The 24,081-nt window shown below is 33.6% G+C and overlaps 2 protein-coding genes across 8 annotated transcripts in view; one reads left to right on the top strand and one right to left on the bottom strand.

Annotated features, from left to right (window-relative positions):
- The window catches only part of LOC143239972 (proline-rich protein 5-like), a 40,768-nt gene extending 29,303 nt beyond the window's left edge, over positions 1-11,465 (top strand). For all 7 annotated transcript variants that reach the window (XM_076481691.1, XM_076481693.1, XM_076481688.1 and 4 more), the window contains 3 exons: positions 6,683-6,747; positions 9,167-9,332; positions 10,348-11,465. In XM_076481691.1, the coding sequence (XP_076337806.1) occupies positions 6,683-6,747; positions 9,167-9,332; positions 10,348-10,496 (380 nt within the window). In that variant the 3' untranslated portion in view covers positions 10,497-11,465. The remainder of the gene's footprint in view (positions 1-6,682; positions 6,748-9,166; positions 9,333-10,347) is intronic.
- Positions 11,466-11,836: 371 nt separating this feature from the next.
- Positions 11,837-24,081, bottom strand: part of LOC143239971 (uncharacterized) — a 32,714-nt gene continuing 20,469 nt past the window's right edge. Inside the window, exon 3 of the mRNA XM_076481685.1 lies at positions 11,837-18,836. Within this exon, the coding sequence (XP_076337800.1) occupies positions 13,841-18,836 (4,996 nt within the window). The 3' untranslated portion in view covers positions 11,837-13,840. The remainder of the gene's footprint in view (positions 18,837-24,081) is intronic.

Raw genomic sequence — 24,081 nt, 5'->3', positions numbered from 1 at the left:
GTTCTGTAGACGTAAATCCCACAATCGTGTCATCTACATATCTGTACCAGTATAGTGGTGGGTGTAATGCTGTGTTAATTGCTTGTATTTCAACTTGTGTCATAAAAATATTGGCTAGAACTGGTGATACTTGGTTGCCCATGCTTCGGCCATTTGTTTGTATATAGTTGTGGTTGTTGAACGTGAAGTTTGTCTTCATCGTAGTGAATTGTACGAGGATTGCTAATTGGCTGCTGGGAATGTCTATAGATGGGTTAAGGTCTCGGATATAGGGTTTTAAGGCTATCTTGCAGGCTTCAGTAGTTGGAACTTCTGTAAAGAGCGATATAACATCGAAACTGACCATTAAGGCTTTATGATCAAGTTGATTTGGATTAGACATCGAATTAAAAGAGTCTTTGATGAATGAGCTGGCTGATGTTACATATTTGGAGAATGCCCATGCTATGTATTTACCAAGATTGTAATTAAACGATTCATATGTGAACCCTATTGGTCGTAATGGACAATCTGGTTTAAGAGGTTTGGGGATGCCGTATATTTGTGGTGTGCGTGAGTCGGTTTTACGTAGGTAGGAATAAAGTGTTTGTGAAATTGTGTTGGCTTTTTTTCATTTTTAATAGTATTTTGTTTAGTTGCGTTTCGTGTGTCTTTGTTAGATTTGTGTGTGTTGGTTTAAATTTGTGAGTGTCTGATAGGATGTTCGTCATTTTTTGGATGTCTTCATTCGTGTTCATTATGACTATAGCGTTACCTTTATCTGCTTTTAGAATCTTATTGTTTTTGTCTTGTTTTAGGTTTTTAATGGAATTAATGTCTCTTTTTGTAAGATTGTTTTTCAGCTTTCTGTTTTGTGAAATTATGTTGATGGTTTTGTGAAAAAATTCTTTGAAAAAATCGTTTAAGATGTTGTTTTCAGATGTTTCTGGAAAATATAAATTTTTAGTTTTTCTTGGGAAGTTTGGCTGCTGGATGTCAATAAAGTTGTTTTCTTTCTGTTGGTTGTTTTCGGTTGTTTTCTTGTTTTTGTTTTCTGTAGAAAGTATTACAAGTCTCCTGGCTAGATCTTCTAAACATGTTTTGATTTCTAAGGTTGGAATGTATCTTGGTGCTATTGCAAAGTTGAGTCCTTTGTTAAGTAGATGTATCTCATCTGTGTTTAATTGTTGGTCGCATCTGTTAATTATGAGGTTAGTCAACGGTTTGTCGTGTTGTCTTTTCTGTTGTTTGCATCTTAGTTTTTCTAGTTTTTTGTTGTGGCAGATCTTTTTGTCTCTATCATCCCTAGTGTTGATTTGGTTTATGTTTCGTTGTATAAGTCTGTAAATTTCTGGTTTAATGCAACATACCAGTTGATGGTCTAGGTTCATTTTTTGTTTTTGTAAGTCATGTAGTTCTTTGTGTTTCGTGTTCAAAATGGTTTTAAGTAGTGTTTTCTGTAAATTTTGGTTAATGTTTGTGTATTTATCAAAAATTATATCCGCCACTTACATCATCAGTTCTAGCCAATATTTTTATGACACAAGTTGAAACACAAGCAATTAACACAGCATTACATCCATCACTATACTGGTACAGATATGTTGATGACACGGTTGTGGGATTCAGATCTACAGAACACACACTTAATTTTTTCAATCACATAAACTCTATACATCCCAACATTAACTTCACATGTGAACAGGAAGAAAGCAATCAAATATCATTTCTTAACCTCAAAATTACAAGAACCGATACACAATTTAAAACAGAAATCCATCGAAAAATCACCCATACTGGACTATACATTCCTTGGGATTCAGCACTTGAAACAAAACAAAAGCTCAACATACTAAGAAACCAAATAAACACAGCCATAAAACTATGCACACCAGATAAAATTAACGATGAATTAGGCAAAATAAAACAATACTTCATCAACATCAATAAGTTTCCTTCACAAACCGTAGAAAACATTATATGCACACACCTAGACAGAAAGCAAAATCAACCAACAAAAGTAAATATATCTCACAAGTAAAAAAATCACGAAACCATATACTGCTGCATACCATATATTCCCGACATCAGCAGAAAAATAACCAACATTTGGCAAAAACTAGTTACAAAATATGACATTCCAGTTAATACCAAATTTATTCAGAAACCAGGCACTGAGGTCTTTTCAATGTAAAAACTACACTGACAAACACCACACCAACATTATTTATGAAATCCAATGTGATAATTGCCCCGACTTTTATATTGGAGAAACAAGTAGAAAAATGGAAACCAGATTCAAAGAACATAAAAGTCAACTTCACACGTTTTCGAACACTGCAAGTCAAATAAACACAACATAGCCATAGAAAACACTCAGATACTAAATAAAGAAACAAACATAAACAAACGCAAAATTAAAGAAGCCTTACTTATACAACAACTTAATCCCAAAATAAACCAATACAAAGGAACATCTTTATACCTATATTAAAAATAATATAATAAATAATAAAAAATTATATATTCAAACATCTAACACCGCCTTCTGCATTCCGACACTCATTACACAACCCCTTTCAAACATGTGGTCAGCTTCCGGTCAGTTACCTCTTTCTTTCTTTGTGAACCTGACGATGACCGAAGAAAGTCGAAACGTTGTTCGCTCCTCTACGTAAAATATTTTCTCAACCCAAACGAACCGTTTTCCATATATATTTTTTCTCTACAAGTGGGTTTTCTCGACATCACTGAAAGAGACCTTGCTTTCTCAGCTCGACAATTCTGCCACGTTCAAAGTCTGTCAATTTTTTAGCCTTTGCCATGTTTTTACCCAATGTAACACAGGAGATGTCAGTGGGAGATGTTGAAAACGCTAATGCTTGAACACAAATGACTAAATTTCGTTACGTGTTTACCGATTAACTCTTCGTTTTAGTATGGTCTTAAACTTTTGACCAGCTAATATTTAGGCTAATTTCATAGTTTTCACATCTTCCCTATTAAATGCTAAAAAAGATTTTTATTTTTATTTTCCCTTTTCTTATTTTCATCTTTCGAAACTCTACTCAAGTAAGTGGTTGAGTCTAACATCGCAAAATGCATATTTTTTCTTTATGTTCATTGGCCTTAATATTTTGGCCAGCAGTGTATGTTTGAATATTGCATGTTCATTTGACAATGATGATAAATTACAGATTCTAACTTCTGGTGTAAGCGACACCTTTAGTGCACCTTTATTTACATGGAAGAAACATTATACCACTAGGGTTCGTTGAAGCGCTTTCTTAATTTGTAGAATGTTTGTAAAACTACTCAGTAGCATGCAATTGTGAACATACGTCACGAACACAAGAAATAAATTCGAGGCGTTAATCTACATTTAACTACACAGATACACTCTCAAGAGAAATTTCGAGGTTTTTCTACCTGCAGTGTGTTATTTGTTGTTTCAAGCAGAGATGTATTCATCTTTAAAGATATAAATAACGTTGTCGTATTATTACCGTAAACTGCTCATAAATCAGAAATATATAAGTCTCGTAAAGTGTAAATACAATTAAAGATTTTATAGTGGTACGAAGAGCTGTTTTCATAATTTCTTTAAAACATTAAGTTAAACTTCAATTTCCTTACCTTGGAAAATCTGGTTTAGTTACCAGCAGTCACGGTGGCAATAAGTGATAACAATATAAATTAAAATCTACAAAACTTATTATTAGTTTAAGGAATTCCTAGCGTAAAAGAACAACAAATTTTGTAGGTTCTACTTCAAACCGACATTTTAAAAACACTTCTACAGAATAATAATTTTATGTATTTAGTAACAAATTAATATAGACTATATAGAATGTAGACAAATATATTTTATTAAGTTTTCGTTTCCCCGCTAAATTATATGGAAATTTTTTAAACTTTTAATACTGACTAAATAATATTCTATGATGGAACTCGGTGTGAATACGTTTAGAGATGAACCAGATAAGTAGATTAGCAGTGTTCAAGTGCATACAGGATTTCAAAACGTTATGGGCCCAGCATGGCCAGGTGGTTAAGACACTCGACTCGTAATCCAAGGGTTGCGAATTCGAATCTTCGTCACACCAAACATGCTCGCCCTTTCAGCCTTCTGGACGTTATAACGTGACGGTCAATCCCACTATTCGTTGGCAAAAGAGTAGCCCAAGAGTTAGTGGTGGGTGATGATGACTAGCTGCTTTCCTTGTAGTCTTACACTGCTAAATTAAGGACGGTTAGCAAGATAACCCTTGTATAGTTTTGCGCGAAATTCGAAAACAAACAAACAAACAAATTATACTAGAAAAAATAATAACAACAAAAACTATTGTTAGTCATAGATTAACTCCTCGGCATTTAGCAATAAAACATCTGCACTTCTGTACGACATGGATATCAAAAGATCTTAAATGAAAATATTTCAGGGGCTATGACAGTTCTTTTTGGAGGGAGTGGGTAGCAAACAGCATGCTCCTAACTACACTTTAATACTTCCTGTCGAGAGGCATGTAGAAACATAGAGTGGTTTCAAAATGAAATCAGAACCAGACTTGAGCCTAACGTTTTGGCGTGCTGGATTGTGAGTCTAAGAGTCAAGGGTTCGCATCCTATTGCCGGAAAAAATCTTCCCGGCACTCTTGGATCATGGTTACGTGATGAAAGTGACAGTTACTTGTGAGTTAGGTGTATATATGTGTCGAAATTTGTAGTGAAACATTTTTCTCTCTAATCTATTAGTCCAAACTTCCAAAGGAAAGAAACAAAATAATATTTTAATGTTTTCAAATGGCCAGCTCAAAGCAGAGATTAGCCCTGTAAACGGAGGCGAACTGGCCATAACTGCGACTGGTCCGATCAGCGAACTGAGCCAAAAATTTTAACTGTAAGTCGGTTTATGTTAGTTTTTATAACTTAAAAAACAGGGCGAAACAAAAATAAGTTAAACAATAAACGCTGCACTAATTGAAAATATCTCAGGGTACAAACTATCATGTGGGATTATAAAATGTGTCCTAGGTTTTGGAAGTGAGTGAAGAATAGGACACACATTGTGGTGGGAATACATCGTTATTTATTCTTAGCCTCCATTCGCCAACCTCACATAAGAAATAAACGAGTAGCAGTAGATATAGAAATAGAAATTATGAGAGCGAGATGTGGGTGCTTAAGCCGACAACGTCCCAGACAGTTATGGGAAGGTGGCTTCTCTCCAAAGTAAAGAAGAAACAAATTAATTGAAATAAAAATAAGAAAAATAATATTACTATATATTAGTAATCAATAAGTGAAAATGTACATAAATTGCAGAACTTGTTTTCAAACATTTTGCACTCGTTACGTAGAGTATTATAATTCTCAAATTTTGTGTTCTGAATAAAATTATTAATTCACTTCAATTCAGTCCTGAACTTGCCCCAAGAAGATAGGGCTGGTCCAGGGACCAAGGCTAAACTGGAAAGCCGCTCCGCTGCCCCTGTATGTAAAACAGTAATGGGACTATTTGGAGTGAGTAATTCGAAAGGACATATCACAATATCTTATTTGTCATACAAATTATAGAGCTACAATAATGTAAACCGCACCCAAAGTTCTGGGCCGTGGATGCGTGAGAGTGACAGTCAAATCCCACTATTAGGTCTGTCAAGAGTTAATGGTAGGTGGTAGCCCGGCATGGCCAAGTGGTTAAGTCGTTCGACCCGTAATCTGAGGGGCGCGGGTTCGAATCCACGTCACACCAAACATGCTCGCTCCTTCAGTCGTGGAGGCGTTATAAGGTGATGGTCAATCCCCTTGTTCGTTAGTAAAAGAGTAGCCCAAGAGTGGTGGTGGATGGTGATGACTAGCTGCCTTCCCTCTTGTCTTGCAGTGCTAAATTAGGGACCGCTAGCGAGACAGCCCTCGTATAGTTTTGCTCGAAAGTCAGAAACAAGCAAACAAACAAGCCTTCTCTCTAGTCAATCACTAGGACAACTGGCGCAGATAGCTTTATAGTAGTGCCTCTAGTAGCGATAATTAGCCTATAGGTTTATAACGCTAATAACGGAGTTTCAATACCCGTCTGAACAGAGCACGAATTGCCTATTCTGGACTTTGCGCTTAACAACCAACAAATAAAAATCCTCGTGTAGTTTTGTACGAAATTTAATTACGAGCAGTTTGAAGGTGTATTTTAACACGTATGATCACACGAGTTTATTTTCTAAAAGTGAAGAGTGTTTATTTGGCCCATGTTGTAGTACGACATGAAACAAATATGTAATAAGAAATTAGACATATGAATCCTTGCATGTGTCAACACTTTGTAGTTGGAACTTTTAGGTTCCTCCCGTAAAGAGAAGTTAAAATTTTACAGAGTTAATAAACAGTAATTCATTCTAATATAAATTAGTCATAATATTAAAAAGGTAAAATTACTGCGGAAGAAGCGACCTTTTACCGACCTCTGAACTGCCACTTCCGCTATCAGAAGAAAGTTGTTTATACATTGTGTGATATTTATTGATCTGAAGTAACTTCAAACGATTCGATTATTCATAGTGTCAGGTTTAGTTAGCTATGAATAAACATACGCTTTCCTACCAAAGCTGTTCTTATCTGATATTAGTTAGTTAGAAATATTATTAGATACTCTAAGTTGACACACTCAGATTCATTGCTCATGAACGATACATCTATATGTTTTCAGGTGCTATCTCCTCAGCGACGGATGTTATCCCACATGGAATAAAACACATGCTTTTAATATTACAAGTAAGAGTTTTATAATCTATGTAGTGTAAACTCGCAATACTTTATTTCAGTTTTCTACAAAATATGTACGTTCTTATTAGCTAAGGTGTTGCATTTTTGTTAGTAGATTAAAATAAACCACAAAGAAATGATGATAGATTACTACAGGGTGTTCGGAAAGTCACTGTGCACTTATATATTTATTAACAGACATGTTTCAATATAGAATACAGGAGGTAAATATGAATGACAATTACAAACAATGTTGAAAGTGACCCCCGTTGGTATCAGTACAGGCTTGGATCCTTCTTATTTTGTTTCTAAACACCGCTATCAGTTGCTGGCTTGAAATAGACTGAATAAAATATGATTACAAAACTGCACAGTGACTTTCCGAACACCCTGTAGTATAAAATGTATTGCATTTCTAGTTGTTTGGGAAACTCAACACGGAAATAACACCAGATATTAATTATTTATTACCAAATACGTTAATTGATGTGTGTGTGTTTTTCTCATAGCAAAGCCACAGGAGGCTATCTGCTGAGCCCATCGCGGGGAATCGAACCCCTGATTTTACCCTTGTAAATCTGTATACTTACCACTGTACTAGCGGGGGAATCGTTTAGTGGTAAATATACTGCTTTAAAAAATCAAAGGAACAAATACGTGTTTTAGTATATTTTTGTCATATGAAAAACATCCGCTCGTCTACAAGTGTATTTTTTAAGCTTGCGAATGAAGTTTGAAGCAACTCAAACGAAACTCACCTCACTCAAGGAGAATCCAACTCAAGGTACCCTGTATAAGGCTGTTACCTGAAACTATGCGTTTCTCATACTTCTCGAAACAAAGACCAACATGGATCTTTTGCGGCTCGTTTTATCAGTGTGTGCCTTGTGTTTTGACAGTTTATTTTATTGTTGAAGTTTTTAAGAAGCTCTAACTCCCTAGTTGTTCATTCTGTGTTTCTACTCTATCTATTCTTAAACAACTCGATCTGTTTGCATTTAGGAGTTCACCACCAACCGGCTATTAATATGTAATATGCATATATAAATATATTATACATAACATGGGCGTTGTGAAGAAAATAATTATAGGAGAAGCTCAACCATGAAAGAAAAAACTTTACGAAAAATCGATAAATGCAAGTTGAAATAAAGCAAAAATGGTTCATAGATTTCATTTATATTACACATAGATGACCTTACTCACTGTTGGTTGGCTAGCTTGTCATGCAGATAGAACGGTTTTGAACGACCGAAAACAAGAATGACTCTAGAAGTGATAAACTTGTGATTTCTCTACTAACTGGATTCTAGTAGGTGTAATTGCAATGTGTACAGCAGTTTGTTTATCGGAAGGGCTTGTCACTTTGAACACCATTGTATATAATTCACAAAATGTTTCAGAATTTCACAAACTTGCTGTCGTCATGCATACAGCTGTTTTGACTGGTCACTTAGACTCAAGAGATAGAAAAAACTTTATGGTAGATAAATGTAAGACTCGTGATATATCTAATGTTAACTTGCAATTTGAGCATGTTGTCAACAGATGCCCCCACATATGTTTTACTTTGATTTACATAGACACTTAAAATTTGAGACTTTAATTGTTATTGATATTAAATCGCGATAGGCCCGGCATGGCCAAGCGTGTTAAGGCGTGATACTCGTAATCTAAGGGTCGCGGGTTCGCATCCCTGTCGCGCCAAACATACTCGTCCTTTCAGCCGTGTGGGGGCGTTGTAATGGTACGGTCAATCCCACTATTCGTTGGTAAAAGAGTAGCCCAAGAGTTGGCGGTGGGTGATGATGACTAGCTGCCTTCCCTCTAGTCTTACACTGCTAAATTAGGGACGGCTAGCACAGATAGCCCTCGTGTAGCTTTGTGCGAAATTGAAAACAAAACAAACAAATAAATCGCGCCTATCAAGTCACTAACCGATTACAGCTGTAACAAACTTAGACTATAACATACCATATTTCAGGATGTTTGTCATTGATAAGACAACATAATACAATATATAAATCTTTCACTCGGCAGTAGTGTTGCTTAGGGTACAATTTACGTATTACCGAAGCTAATGTTTACGACAGTGTCTGATTTTAAAAGTTGTTGACTAAATAAGTTTTAAGATTCGGAAATATTTCAGATTTATTTTTTATAAGTTAAAAGTGATGTGCTTTTTTAAATCGTGTAAAATATTCAGGATATTAAAAATTACAGTATGTAAAATAATTTGAAGAATAAATACATACTAATTAGTCTCAACTGAACTTGTTTACAATATTGTATGGATGCATTATTCACTTAAGAATCGTAGTAATTTTATAACTCAGAAACCATAATAAAACTGCCTTAATGCTTTCTTAAAGCTATAAATTTAGAATATTTTGTATAAGTGTACAGTTATTTTGGTTACATTTCCTAGAACGTCAAGGATCAATATCCTCCATGCAAAAATAAACTGAAGTTGGAGTCTCTTGTAGCGAAAGTTGTAACTCCCTTTCTGGGATTTACCGGGTTGTATTATGATGGTGAAGGACCTGTTGTGTTATCTAAAGAACCGCAGCTGGTTACAAGACAACGATTAAGTGGTGAGGGACCTTACGGATTAATAACGTTTGTTAGGTTGAATATATATCATTGAATGAATTCAATCAATACAAATTGGAAAGGTGACATTTTCTCTACGATAACTTTCGCTATATGTCAGTGTGTGTACCACAAAGCATTGACTGTGAGTTTCAGGTTTAGTATTAGCTGGTTTATTTAGAAAGTTTGTTCTGTTAAGAAATGATACTTGTTAATATTATAATTTAGATGTCTTTTTGCAAGAGGAACATATGATGGAGCACAAATTAGAAATGTGGTTAACGTTAAGTCCTCGGTAGAATATAGAAGTCGTGAATTATACAGAAAACTAAGCTATATATAAGTGTCAGAATATGTGAATTACTGAGTGATTTAGATCAGGACATGGAGTTAGACGCCGAGAGTCTGTTCGTTTGTGTTTCAATTGATTACAAAATCAGTGATTTAATCAACGTGTTTGTTATCAATCGATTATCGATAAACTTTTACAAGTTTATTTGTGAGATAGTTGTATATTTGTTTTGAAATTTTCGGTGAAACATTATTTATGATGTTAGACCTATCAGAGAACGTAGCCTGTAGCAAACATTATTGAGAAATAAATTAATTCGTTATTGTTTCATAGACTGAGATTATATTTACAAAATAATCGTATGGTAAATAGTAATAAAACAATGTGGTTGAATTATGGAATAGTATTTCACAATCCTGCATAGATAAATTTACGATAACGTCAAATCAGGGTATACTAGACACAGTAAAATTTCTTTTTTCTGTAGCAATTATTTTAACAATGCAAATTGATTTTAACTATTTAATAGTTGTAATTATTCATTGTTTGTGATTCCTGTGCATTTTAATAACATTTTCCAATACTGTATATATTTTCATTAATATATAAAATGTCAATTTTATTGTGCCCCATTATATATAGAGTAAAAAATAATTTATTTAATAGTTGCAGATTTTATATATTGAATACTACTCATACTATTACTTCTTTTATTCATTTTAAAGATGGAGGACGCCGAATATCCCGTCCTTTCAGTCTTCAACCAAAGCAACTCGAAACTTTAAATGAGATGTTCCTCAGTGCCCTTTGTAAGCAGAAGGATGATAAGGATCATCGTACTAAAACACACAGTTGTTGCTTCATAAATAAATGATATCATGAAATTTGCAAATTATAATGACATAACAGAATTTATTAAAATGAATCTTTATATCTTTTTGGCAAAAGTAAAATACGTAAATTCCTGAAGAGAATGAGTGACAGAATGATGCTGTTAAAGCAGACAGTTAGGAGACATTCATTGCTGATTGAATTTGTGTTAAGCCTACTTGCACTACTAAGTTTGAAGAGCTAGGCCAGACTTGAAAAAAAGAAGCATTTTCTTTTTATGGGTATTAATAATCATACTTACTATGTAATGAAAAACTAATATAATCTAAGTAGGGAGTTTCTCTCTCTTAGAAACATGATTGAACTTATCATGTGCTTCAAACCTTTGGATCCCTCTCGTGAAACTATGGAAACAATTTAATTTCGGAAATAAATATTCCAGTTTCGAAATAATGCTGCAACCTATGTTGCACAACCAAAATCTATGTGATTTAACCATTGCTTTTCCTTTTGTTTTACAGCACCATTTTTGTTTCAGTACATTTTGCTCCTGCATGTTTTTGACAAATAAGAGAGAGAAGCTAGGACTTAATTGGCGTGATCATAGGGCAAGCAAAATAAATTTAAAACTTTGAACTAGTGATCTAAAAGTAGTTATCTCGTGTTCAGCAGTCCAGGCCTAGGAAAATGTCGTGATTACCATCATTAAATCAAGCTCTACTTCGAACCATGTATTCCGAGGTTATGCTTTTTTTATTTAGATCATTACACTGACCACATGATTAAGTTTAGAGACACGTTTTATACGTCTTAAATATTACATTAGGTGTATACCTTTTACCAAAATCGCTAAATCTTTGTTTAACTACAAATCTGATTTCTGGCCACTGAATGATTGTGAAAATTTACTGTATTTAAGAAACTTTTTTTTAAATTCCATATGCTTTCGGTTAAATTCCATTGAAATAAATTCCATACATAACTGAATAAAAAGCAATGTCTTTAAAAAGCTTTAATGAATTAATAAGTTTTAATTTGGTCATTTTATCCAACTTTTTTAGATATCAAGACATCATATACGTTCAACCAGAACATAGCCTCTTAGGGAAACGAGGCTTCAGCAGGAATACATGCACAAATCACGTGAAAAGTAATTTCCCTATGGGACCAGACATCTGTAATACCTTGTAAAGGCTAATCAATCATTTTTATACATTATGACAACTCGTTTGTTTGAATTCACTTAATTATGAATGTGGTATTCTTAGATGCATTTATTAAAGGAATAACAGCAATAGTTTGAGAAACTTCAGGTAATATAACACAGAGTTAAACGGAAATCTCTTACTGTTACTCGAATGAAGAAAAGACCAGACACAAAGTGAACAGTAAGCTTTATTAACAACAGCAACAAAAAAGGCAAAAAGTATATGGATGGTAAATAGTGCTTATACCAGAACTACATACATAGATGATTAGCATAAGAATATTTTAAACCAAACATTATAACTACTGAAACACGGGATATATATATACACACACACACACACACACACATATATATATATAATTACGAAGTTCAACAGTAAGTTTGTATATTGTTTAAACTTAAATACTAAGTGTATTACAAAAAAAAAAATCTGTCCATTCTAAGGCGATAATTGTAAAAACACACAAATTAAATACAGAAGTGAAACTTCTGGCCACTGAAGTTTATATAGAAATAAACTGAAGTTGGAGTCTCTTGTAGCGAAAGTTTTAACTCCCTTTCTGGGATTCACCGGGTTGTATTATGATGGTGAAGGACCTGTTGTGTTATCTAAAGAACCGCAGCTGGTTACAAGACAACGATTAAGTGGTGATAAACTTTAACTCAACTACAGTAACACCAACCGCCTATAGTATCGAACTATTATTTCACTCCTAAGAAATCAGCGCCCTCTGGTACCTATTACATAACAGGTATTTGACCCTCTGACGGTAACATGTTTTGTATGTTACTCAAGTTAAGTAACTCTCAAACGACACCTTTCGTCTGCCAGGGTTTCGTCCTAACTGCAGGAAATTCCACATGCTTGTTAAGTACCCTTGACTATTTATTGTACATCACCCGTCCCCACAAAGAAACATTAATAACGTACAAATTCTAAGAGTAATTCAAACTATATATATACACGCACACATCTATATGGGATACAAGTTTACCAAATCACCTACAAATCGTGTTTCAATATCAGTACATACACGTGGGTTATGAACTGAATACCACAGTTGCATTTTAATTAAATCCGCACATAATTTGACAATATATCAAATATATCAAACACGTAGGTGTTGGAGAATTCTCTTCAATTTCATAGAAGGTTAAATACAAAATATCGAATGTGACGAAAGTCTAATGTATTCTTTGATTGGCCATACCCTTTGCTGTGGCTACAATTTTGCTTATTCAGGACTCATCAGCACAGCATGGGTCTGCAAACTAAAAAAAAACAGTTAGACCTTATATAATGGTGATGTGTATGTTATATTTATGTTGTTTTTGTTTTGCATTTTTTACTTCTTTCCTATTTACCACATAATATTAATATAACTATTATTAAAATGAGTATAATATACCAGATATTTAAAAACCTTATTTACTGGAAATTAGACTTTGCTTCAAAAAAACACGAACTTTTGTTTTGTTCTGATGCACTCTTATATCAGTTATGCTGCTAGTGTTAATGATATAACAAAAAATATAGAACTGTGAACGGATAAATTATATCACAGCCATGATAACAGTGAAATGCCAACAGCTCTGAAAATCTGTCGAGACGAAAAGTCATCAAAGCTTTATTTACCCTGTAATGCATTCTCAGGTTTTCCTGGCTCAAAATATAATGCTTTCTCTAGGTATTTATTATTCGTAGCAACATTATGTTTTACAGGCATTTGCTCATTTCTCAGAAATGGCCTTGGGCGGTCTATAACACTCCGAAAAATATCACGCCTGATAACAAAAGTCTGTTACTCTGAGCAAAAACTAATTTTTATTTATTTGACATAATGCACGAAGGATACTTTTATTTAGACAACGTTTTATAGTAATTTTCGTATTAAACAAAATGGCGTCTACGTAGAATTCTGGCACTGCAATGTTCATTATCAAGCATTAACATGTTTCATTAATTAAATCTGACACTAAACAGGATATTTATGTATATAAGCGTCTTTAATATTTAAATCGTTAGATGTAATTTCCATATAGTGCCTCTAGATGTATTCTTTATACATTGAAAATTGGTACATATTGAATGGCTTATATTACTTTCTTCATTTACAAAATATATTTACAAAAATTACTAAAATAGGTTTAGATACACTTTTTTTTACAACACTGGATCAGTACTTTCCAGTTCTTCTTCGTAACACTTCTAAAGCAGCTTTTTTCTCTTTAATTAGCTGTAAAACATCTGAAATACTACTCATAGTTTTAAGAATATCAGAAGAACTGTCAAAATTAGAAACGGACAAATTTTCACTTGTTCTTTCTTTAAAAGTTCCGTCAGATGGAATACTTAAGGGAAATTCATCACAAACATTTCTCCCCAGTTCCACCTTCAAACGTTTACTTCTAACAAACAGTTTTTCTTCGAGTGTTTCACTCAAGTCCACCATCCCATTACCAAGTAATCTATCATTTAGTTTATCTAACACAACATAGCATCTTTGTAGAAGAGCACTTCCATTTATATCATCTAGATAAAATGATGTGCTTTTGTTTTTATGATGAACCTTTTTTATCAAAAGTGATTTCTTCTTGGCATAGTGAGAAGCAATTTTCTTTTTATAGTGTTTTTTTGCTGATGGCTTTTTTAGCTTTAATTTCCTTTTTAATGGCAATTCCTCAAAAACTTTAGATCTTTCATATTTGGTATAAATATATCTTTCATACATTTCTTCATCACTTAAAGAATCTTTGCTTTCATCTGTAGATTCCATTTGAAACTGTTCAGCTTTCTTTGTTGACAAACTGGAAGTCTTATACTTTTGTTCTGGTAGACCCACATGTAATTTTTTTCGATCTTTTTTACGAACTTTTACATTACATTTCCGTTTCTTTTTAACATTTTTCTTTTTCGATTTTCGAAACTCACCAAAATGTTTGGTAAGAAAAGCATCACCTGAGAGTTCAATGGACTTGCAGTCTTCTTCTGTGAGCACAACTTCTGGTTCTAATAAACACTGAAGATTTTCTCCCATTGAGGAACATTCTTTATTTCCAGGCTTGTTCCAGTAATCACAGTTTTCATATTTCCAGTCCATTGAGAGTTCTTTGTTTGCAGAAGTTGTTGCTAGACTGAAAACATTAACAACTTTTATTTGACATTCATCAGCCTGAAGAGGTAATGCAGATGATGTACACAATGAATCCAGACCCAGTGGTGATGATACTGAAGATGAATTAAACTGTTCATGAATACCTATTGAAGGAGTTACTTCTTGTGAACAGGAATCAATATCTCTAGCAATGTAGAGCTTTTGATTTCCATGTGCTCTTAAAATATTTGGTAATATACGTTCACAAAATCTTTCTGGAGCATTAGCACTATTATTAAGTGAAAGTTTGTTTTTAATACTGTTAGCTTGATATTTGGCTCCAATACCTAGATAAGTATTTTGATGAAAGGGTTGTTTGAAGTTGCTACTTGTTACAACAGGAGATGATTTTAATTTTTGTTTTTCAGATTCAGTCAAGTCTGTCGTTACTGCAGAAGATGAATTTGCCATGGTAAACAAAGGAGTAGTAATAGCAGAAACTCTACTACCCAATGATGAGATTCCAGGTTCAGGTCGAAGAACAAAGTAAGAGTTATTTGAGTTACCCGATGAAGCTCTGGTGGAAAGCTTTATTATAGGTGTTTTCATAACTAATTTTGAATCACTAAATCTAACATGTTTGGCATTAATTAGTGAAGCAGAAGCATTTGTCAAAGACACTGGTATACTACAGGATGGCTGTTTGATATTAACAACTAGAGTAGTTGTGTTTATCACCGAATTTGGATCACTAAGTGCCACATATTGGGTGTTTATTAATGATGGAGTAGCATTCATCAATGAAACTGGTACACTATAAGATGGTTGTTTGATAGTAAACACTGGAGTACTTGTGTTTATCACTGATTTTGGATCACTAAGTGCCACATATTGAGTGTTAATTTGTGATGAAGTAGCATTCATCAAAGAAACTGGTACACTATAAGATGGTTGTTTGATAGTAAACACTGGAGTACTTGTGTTTATCACTGATTTTGGATCACTAAGTGCCACATATTGAGTGTTAATTTGTGATGGAGTAGCATTCATCAAAGAAACTGGTACACTATAAGATGGTTGTGTGATAGTAAACACTGGAGTACTTGTGTTTATCACTGATTTTGGATCACTAAGTGCCACATATTGAGTGTTAATTTGTGATGAAGTAGCATTCATCAATGAAACTGGTACATTTAAGGATGGTTGGTTGAAGTTAAAAACTGGTGTAGTTGTATTCATCACTGATTTTGGATCATTAAGTGCCACATACTGCATGTTAATTAAAGATGGAGTAGAATTTATCAATGAAACTGGTAAACTAAAGGATGGTTGGTTGATGCTATAAACTGGTGTTGTGTTCACCACTGAAATAGGATCATTGAAGGTACTAAAACTTGTAGATGCATTCCCTGGTAAAAGTGATACGGTACAAGGCACACAAATATGTTTGGTATTGCATACAGATGAACTTGTATCCATCATCGAATTTATCTCGCTACCAATATATTTTGTACCACCTTTCTTACGAATACTGTTTGCTTCATCAAGTTTAGATGCTCTTTGACTTGTGACCAGCTGATTATACAAACTGAGTTGAGATGTTGAAGTTATTTTTGGCTTTAAAAGAAATTGTGAATTCTGAAGTACATGGTCTTGCTTAAGTATCACAGTGTTTTTTGACATATTCCCCAAGTTAGAATCAGTGGTATACTGGTTGCTCAAGCCACCACTAAGTACAGATATTTCAGGTGATTTTGAATTTTGTATAACCAAGCACTGATTCTCAATTGCACCCCTATGTTGATTAATTCCTGTAGTTAAAACTAACTTTTCATTAGATATTGTACTAACTCCCTTTCTAAGTGCATTTTGGCTAACAAGGAAATGTGAACTAGGGGTTGTAACATTAAGGTTCCGACTTATTCTCTGACCATTGATTTCCTGATCTTGTGGAGTTATTTTGGAGAAAGATGTATTCCCACATTTGACTGCACTAGATTGTGTGCTTACATTAGTAATCATCTGATTCTGATAAATTAATAGACTTGGATTACTGTTTGCTATGAATGGTACCTGTCTATTAGCATTTGAAAGTTTGTTTACCTGACCAGTGTATAATGTCGTTTCACTCTGAGTTACATTTATGCCAGAGATTTTTCTATTTGGGAAAATTATAATAGGTGTTTTAGTTTTGGCATTAGAATTGCACATTTGACATCCTACTGACTTTGCACAAGATATAGCTTTGTCATCAAGCTGCCTTAAGTTGCAAAGATAAAACCTATTACGGTGTTGTTCTTTTGTACTTTGCCTGTTAACTTTAATATTAATTGTATTGTTTGTTGTAACCTGATTATGGTTTTGCGTATGGAGATGGTGCAGTAATAACAACTTCTGGTTATTATTTGGTGTATTTGGATGAATTATTTTTTGACAATTGGTGACTAATATGGGAATCTGTTGGTGTAAATGACAGCCAAATGAAGATGAGACAGGAACTTGACCATTTACCATCTTACCAACTGTTACAGCAGTGTCAAGAAATGAGTTTGGGCTATTGAGTGTATAGGTGGTACTAGTTATTTGGTTTGGCTTTATCTGGCTGCAGCTCACCTGTGATTTATTGACAGTACATGATACCAAATTACAGTCTTTTTTCCCACAACAAAGAAACTTTTGACCATTGTTAATGTTGTTGGGTACCATTCTTTGACTGCAGTGTTTAACAACAGGTATCTCATTAAAGTTCTTAATACATCCAATTACTGGAGTGGACAAACAGTTACACACTGTCTGACTACCATTTATAATATTTGGAACTTCACTGAGTTCACTAACAGAAGCTTGAAATGCTGGTATCATTTCATCACTTTTTCCTGTAACTGAGCCTCGATTGTTTAATTCCTGACTGCTGAATGCTGTCACAGGACCACTGGTTACTATTCCCCTATCACTCATTATTGTAGCTGCAATTTGATGCGCTATTTCTTGTCCAATGGATGCTGTAACAGCAACCTGATTTACTGTTTCTTGACTGCTACTTAACATAACTGGTGCAAGATCAATTACGTCTTCATTACTGTTTTCTGTAACTGGCACCAAGTTTATCGCTTTCTGGCTATTAGATGTCATTTTTACTGCAAAGGCTTTGGTTGGAACCTGAGCATCTATGGTCTTACTGACATCTGAAAAAAGAACTCTTGTTTGAGATACTGTGGTCATTTCAGATAATGGACAATTCTCTGTTCCTGAAAGTACCTTCCCACAAAAAGATTTTTGGTCATTTACTGTTAATGATGAAGAGTCACTGTGAAAAATATTTACTTTTCTAACAGCAATATTTTCAGCACTAGCTTTGAAGGTTGTGAAAACATTATGCTGGGTTGATGTATCTTCCCTTATAGAAGTTTCATCAATATCTGACTGATCAAAATGTTGCAATAAATCATCACAACTTACAGAATAATCAGTTTTCTTTGCATTTACTGACATGATTGATGCCAAATTCCTATCACTTGGTGAGGAATAATTACTAGCTGTTTCTGAAGAATGACCTGGTTCATTTATAACAGAAAAAGTCTGACCTTCAAATGACAAATTTGATTCTAATAGAGACTTTGAACACAAAATGTTTTTTCTGGTCTGTTTATCTTCTGGATAGTTAATCACATCCACTGTATTCAAATTCTGGGAATTGCACATATCCTGATGATTTGCATGTAAACTAACACTTGAGTTATCACAAAGATCAATTTTTTCACCCTTAACAACAACAGCATTTTTTAAACTCGAGTTAGAACCCCTCATAAAGGGTTTAACAATTTTGTAGTCTGAGCTCAGATTTTTTAATAAATCACTTCTTGAAATTTGTATGGATGATTGTGAATGAAGAGGGGCTGAATTTTCCTTAACATGGCATATTATTGGTTTGACTCTACTGACTGTATTACTTTTGATATGAGACCTATCCAGTTGATTTTCAGAATTAAGTGCTTCAGGAAGTAAAATTTTGAAAACTTTACCTCCTTCTTCAAAATATTGCACACTGAGTAAACTTACAGGAACAGGAGTGTAATTTCTGAAATGAAACAAAGTTTCAACTTCTCATTACAATCAATTCACATAAAATGAAAACTTTTTCTTTTATAGAACAAAATTTGATTTCTTCCATTTTTAATAAAATATGCAAAGAAAATACCAATTTTAAGACCTTTAAACCAATTTTTAATCAAGATTGTATCTGACATATAACTGCTAAATATTAACTTGATTTCACAATAAAAATTATTATATAAAGTAAAGAATTTGACAAAGTGTACCATGTATTTTGGCACGAGAAATTAAAATAACTAACATGTACAAATATGTATTGATAACTATATTACTGAAATAGCTCTAAAGAGAGGTAGCTGCTATACACAATAATTCTTGGCAATAACTTGAAACTCAGGCCTTATTAGTATAAAATTAATTTAGGTTGAACCAGATAAAACTGCAATAAATCTGAGAATTACAGAAAATGTTCATAATTCCAATTACACATTAGAAATGACAGAAAGATAGCATAACAAATCTTTACATACATATTGAGAAAGTTAATGTGAAAGAAATATTTATTTCTCTTAACTTCTAAAACACATTCTTTATATTCCTGAGGTCATAATGTGGCTAGTTAGATGTTTTGCATCTCCTACATGAATGAATGAAACCCAGGACTGCTCACATTACAAACAAGTGTTTTACCAGCTTAGCTAGAAAGTATACCACTACTAATTGCTAGTGAAGGCAATAAGCAACTGCAGGATATATTACAGAGTTAAAAAATAATTACATGATATCAAAGCTATAATTAGGGATATGCAGAACTGGCAATCCAGGAGGGCAAGTGTCCTCCCTCAAGGACACCCATGGTAAAGGCACATCTTAATAATTAAAAGTACCATATTCCCCCCCCCCTCTAATAAATAAGACCCATCCTCTAGTTTTATCTTAGGGTGATGAGATGATCTCTTAGTTAAGTGTCATTTCTACATCTCATGCACACGGGAATTGAATATAGGACCACTTGCCAGCAAAACATCTGCTCTATCAACTAACATAAAGATTTAACTTGGTTTAAGGCTATTTCAAATTGTAATACATAACAGTGAAAATATACTTTAAGCTGATATGAGGTTTTAAACTAATTTAACCCTTTCGGCGTGGTTGGCGACCACAGTTGACTTGAAGGCTCAGCGCGGCAGGCGATTTTCGTCGACAAGATGTATACAACATACCCTCGTGGCTAATTAACATAATCACACAGGCCTGTAAGCCCCACTTGAGGCTAGAATCACGTGTATTTATTGTTTACTTGGGATTCCCAGCAGGTATTTAAACTGGAGGTAATGTGATTTCTTTGTTTTCTAGCCTGTGTAGATCATACTATTCAGTGTTTTAGAAGACACCTTCCTCGCATATTCTGTTGATACTTGCAACATTGTTACAATGCCAAAAGGAAAAGCTTATACCACTAAAGAAGCAATCTATATTATTTTTAATGATGAAGAGAGTGACAAAGAGTTTGAGCCAGATGATAATGAAAGCCTACTTGTAACGGACGAGAGTGATAATGAAGACATTCATGGCCTAGAATCTGACCCCGCTTTAGGTAAGCACATGGTGTAGTTAGGGTCATATAACTTATTGCATAAACTGACTGACCAAGGCTAGTTCTTGTTAATGAATATATAATATATTGTGCAGACTGCAAGAGCAACGGTAAAATCCCAGTATCTCCAAGACTATTCAGAGAGCAGATTATTCAAAATTTGCTGGAGGGATATGTCAGCAAAGCCAAATGAAAAGGAAGACCAAGTACTGATAAAGGTCAGTGCTTGGTGGAAAGACATAGTATTGGACAATATGAGGACAAAAATCACAAACCTGATTGTACTGTTTGCAGCAATAGATACACAGCTGGATGGAAAAGAAAGCAGACTAATTATTTCTGCAAACAGTGCAATCTCCCCATGTGCTTTTTACCAAGCCATGAGATATATCATAACCACAAAGTCTATGGACATGCTGCTGCTTGAAATGTATACAATTTATAATAAATTATTATGCTTTACATGGCACTTCTTCGTTGTGTATTAGGGTGACTTCCTTTATTCCTGTTATTCTTATGTATTGAATATAACATATATAGTATTGAGTACAATCACTGAACATTTCAAGGACATTTGTTGAGTTATTGCCAAGATATCACGCTTTTAGTACTGATACCGTAATTAGTTGAAGTATCAAAAATATATATTCAGCTCCATGCCAAACATTAACATTTTTTATTCAGTGCTGAAAGGGTTAAAATTTAGTTGCAAATAACTATCTTACATTTTAGTCTTACAGCTCCCTTAAACTGTCACTACGAGTAGCAAGAGAGAGAGAACAGTTAGTGTTACACGTCATAACTTCAATAGAAGTAGCATTTTTTTCAGGATCAAATAAATATTTATATCATTTATTACTCCAGAAGAAAACTTTTTCTTAAAACAATGTTTCAGAGTTTGTAATTAAACATAGAAACATACAGTGAGCTGCATAATCTTAAAGCTTTGTGGATTAAAATATACTTTTATCTAATTATTTTTAAAAACTTTATGAACATATCGCTCAGTAAATGTCTTTTTAAAAAATTCCACTTTAAAAAAACCTTTAATGGTACTGTCTAGCCAAATGGCAGTAATTTAATTTGTTCTCCAAGAATTAATTTTATAACTGGATCTCATATATTTAAAAAAGCCCACAAATTGATTCTACATGACTTTGTTGTCCTGCTGTAATAAAGGTATTATTACACTCAGAAATAAAACGTGTCTGATAAAACATGTTTTTGATGAAATTGATATTATAAAAGAGATTGTATCAATATTTTTTGGCTGATGTCATTCTTTTGAAGTAGCAAGTGCACTTGTACAATTATTTTAAGCCTGATAATTTTATATACCCACCTAATAAACCTGATAACTTCAAATGCACAATATAACATTTTTCTCCAATGACTAACTATTGCAGGACATTTAGTGCCATAAAAATAAATCAACAAGGAGGAAGAGAATAAACAATAATACACATTGGAACAAAGAAACAGGCAGAACATGTTAAAGCTTACTTGGATGATACACTTTATAGTAGTGTGTTATGCAGCATCACATACACTAACATTCAGAAGAAACTGCAGTTGAGAACCAACCTTATGTCTAAAAGGTCACAGGCAGTTCATCAAATGTCAATTAAGGTCATAAGAATTAAATCACGATGTAACTATAACAATAAAACAATTACAACTCTAGTGTGGTAGTTCATATCTCATAGATATTTAAAAAATATTTATATGCATGCAAGAGGACTGAATGTTTCAACTGTTCCATGAAATGAAACATCTTCAGTACAGGAAGCCAAACACAAAAGGGAACTGATCCTTCAAAACTACCAAAAAATATATTAATTACGTTGATCAACAATTATTAATAGAAAAGGAAAACATTGTACATGTCATTCTTTAGATTAAAAAGTCTGCAAATTAGACCTGTACACAGTGGTATGATACATAAATGTACCATGAATTTAAATATTATTATAATATTACAGCATTTATTCTTTGATCTGTATTTATGAAGTTTCACATAATACATGGTCAAGATAGCTTTTAAACAAATTTTATTCTGGATACTTTTGTTCCATTCTGTATTGCCGAGGTATGATACTGCTGTAATATTAGGTATTGCACTGTGCAAGGACATCAAAAGCAGTTTCTTTCAATGGCAGGTGGTATCTAGAGGTTACAGCCTCATCTATCATGGAATGTTAATTACCAGTCATGTGGGTAGGTTTAGTCACTCTGGTTAAATATGATGTTTTTTTTGTAAATTAAGAAACATTAAATTTAGACAGCCTGGAACAGGATCTTGAGAGAATCCTGTAAAAGTGATGGTATGTTACACCATAATCCAAGAATACACACCATGTTTGTATTTAGTGATGTAATAAATGTTGTTCTTTTCATAATTCACTTTGTGTTCTGTCTAATTAAACTATTTAATATCATCACTATGTTATTCAGAGACTTAAAATTACTTTGTAAATCAGTATCTTTACTTAATTTCCAGTTGTTAAGTAGACCTATCAGACTGCTATATTGTTAATTCAGTGGTAACAGTGGAAAGTAAGAAAAACATTTTAGTTATATGAATGTAAGATACCACATTGTAGAGTCTGTTATGTCTATAAAAATGTGTATTGCCCTTTTCTTTTACCCTTATGTCATATAAATATGAAAAGGCTTCATTATTAAGGAAATACCATTTTTCACAACTGAAGTTACTTACAACCAAGAGGAAGAGTCAGCTACCCAGGAGAAATGACTATCCAAGAGAGACATCTGTAAAGGTCTATGAGTTCCATCTCACCACAAACAAGAACTCAATAAGATAATCCATCAACATTTAGCACACCTGTAATAGTTGTCCATACTCTTCCCCTGAGAACTGACTTTAGATTGAGGAAAACAATAACAAATAAGAACTGTCACAGTGATGTGGCATTTGATGATTCTTACAACAAGTACTCACAGACTTATGTCAGTGTAATCCAACCCAAGCTGTAGTACTGTTGGTAGACAATACCTATCAACTGGTTGGTTGGTTGGTTGATTTAGTGTTTTATGGCACAAAGCAGCTAGGCTATCTGTGCCAAACATCCAATAAAAAAGTAAAAATAAAGTAAATGTATTAAAATTCATAAAAGGAAATGAAGGTACAACAAAACAGCAATTAAAAACAGAAAAAGCATAAAACCAATGTTGACTTCTAGTCTACAATGTTAAGAGAGAAAGCAGAGTAAGAGAAGTTGTAAAGGACTTTCTCTAACATAATGGTAATGATCATAAAATGCCAGGAAGACTAACAGGTAAGTACAAGTACCATCGTCAGTCACCTTAAGTTGGCCTTTCCAGTCCTTTCCGGGTTATGTGTCATTATAGCCAGTATCAAAAAGTAAAGTAATAAAAGTGTAAAAAGACATGCATCAAAAATGTAATAATAACTCGTCAGGACGACTAACGGGTAGTTCAAACAGCAGCGTTAGTCACCTGAAGTTGGCCTTTCCAATCCTGGTGTTGAGTTATTAAATGTCATGGTCATTTTCCAATTTAAAATCTAACTAGAGAGAATGAGACTCTTAAAAGGGAACCACAATTAAAAAGGTGTAATGAATAAAATATCAAACACTTAAATGACATTAAAAAGATTAATGACTATTAAAAAACTAAAAACTTTATCAAG

Source organism: Tachypleus tridentatus, chromosome 13, assembly GCF_004210375.1.
Source record: "Tachypleus tridentatus isolate NWPU-2018 chromosome 13, ASM421037v1, whole genome shotgun sequence".
NCBI lineage: Eukaryota > Metazoa > Arthropoda > Merostomata > Xiphosura > Limulidae > Tachypleus > Tachypleus tridentatus.
Note: the sequence above shows the minus strand (reverse complement) of the source record. Positions and strands in the feature narration are given on the sequence as shown.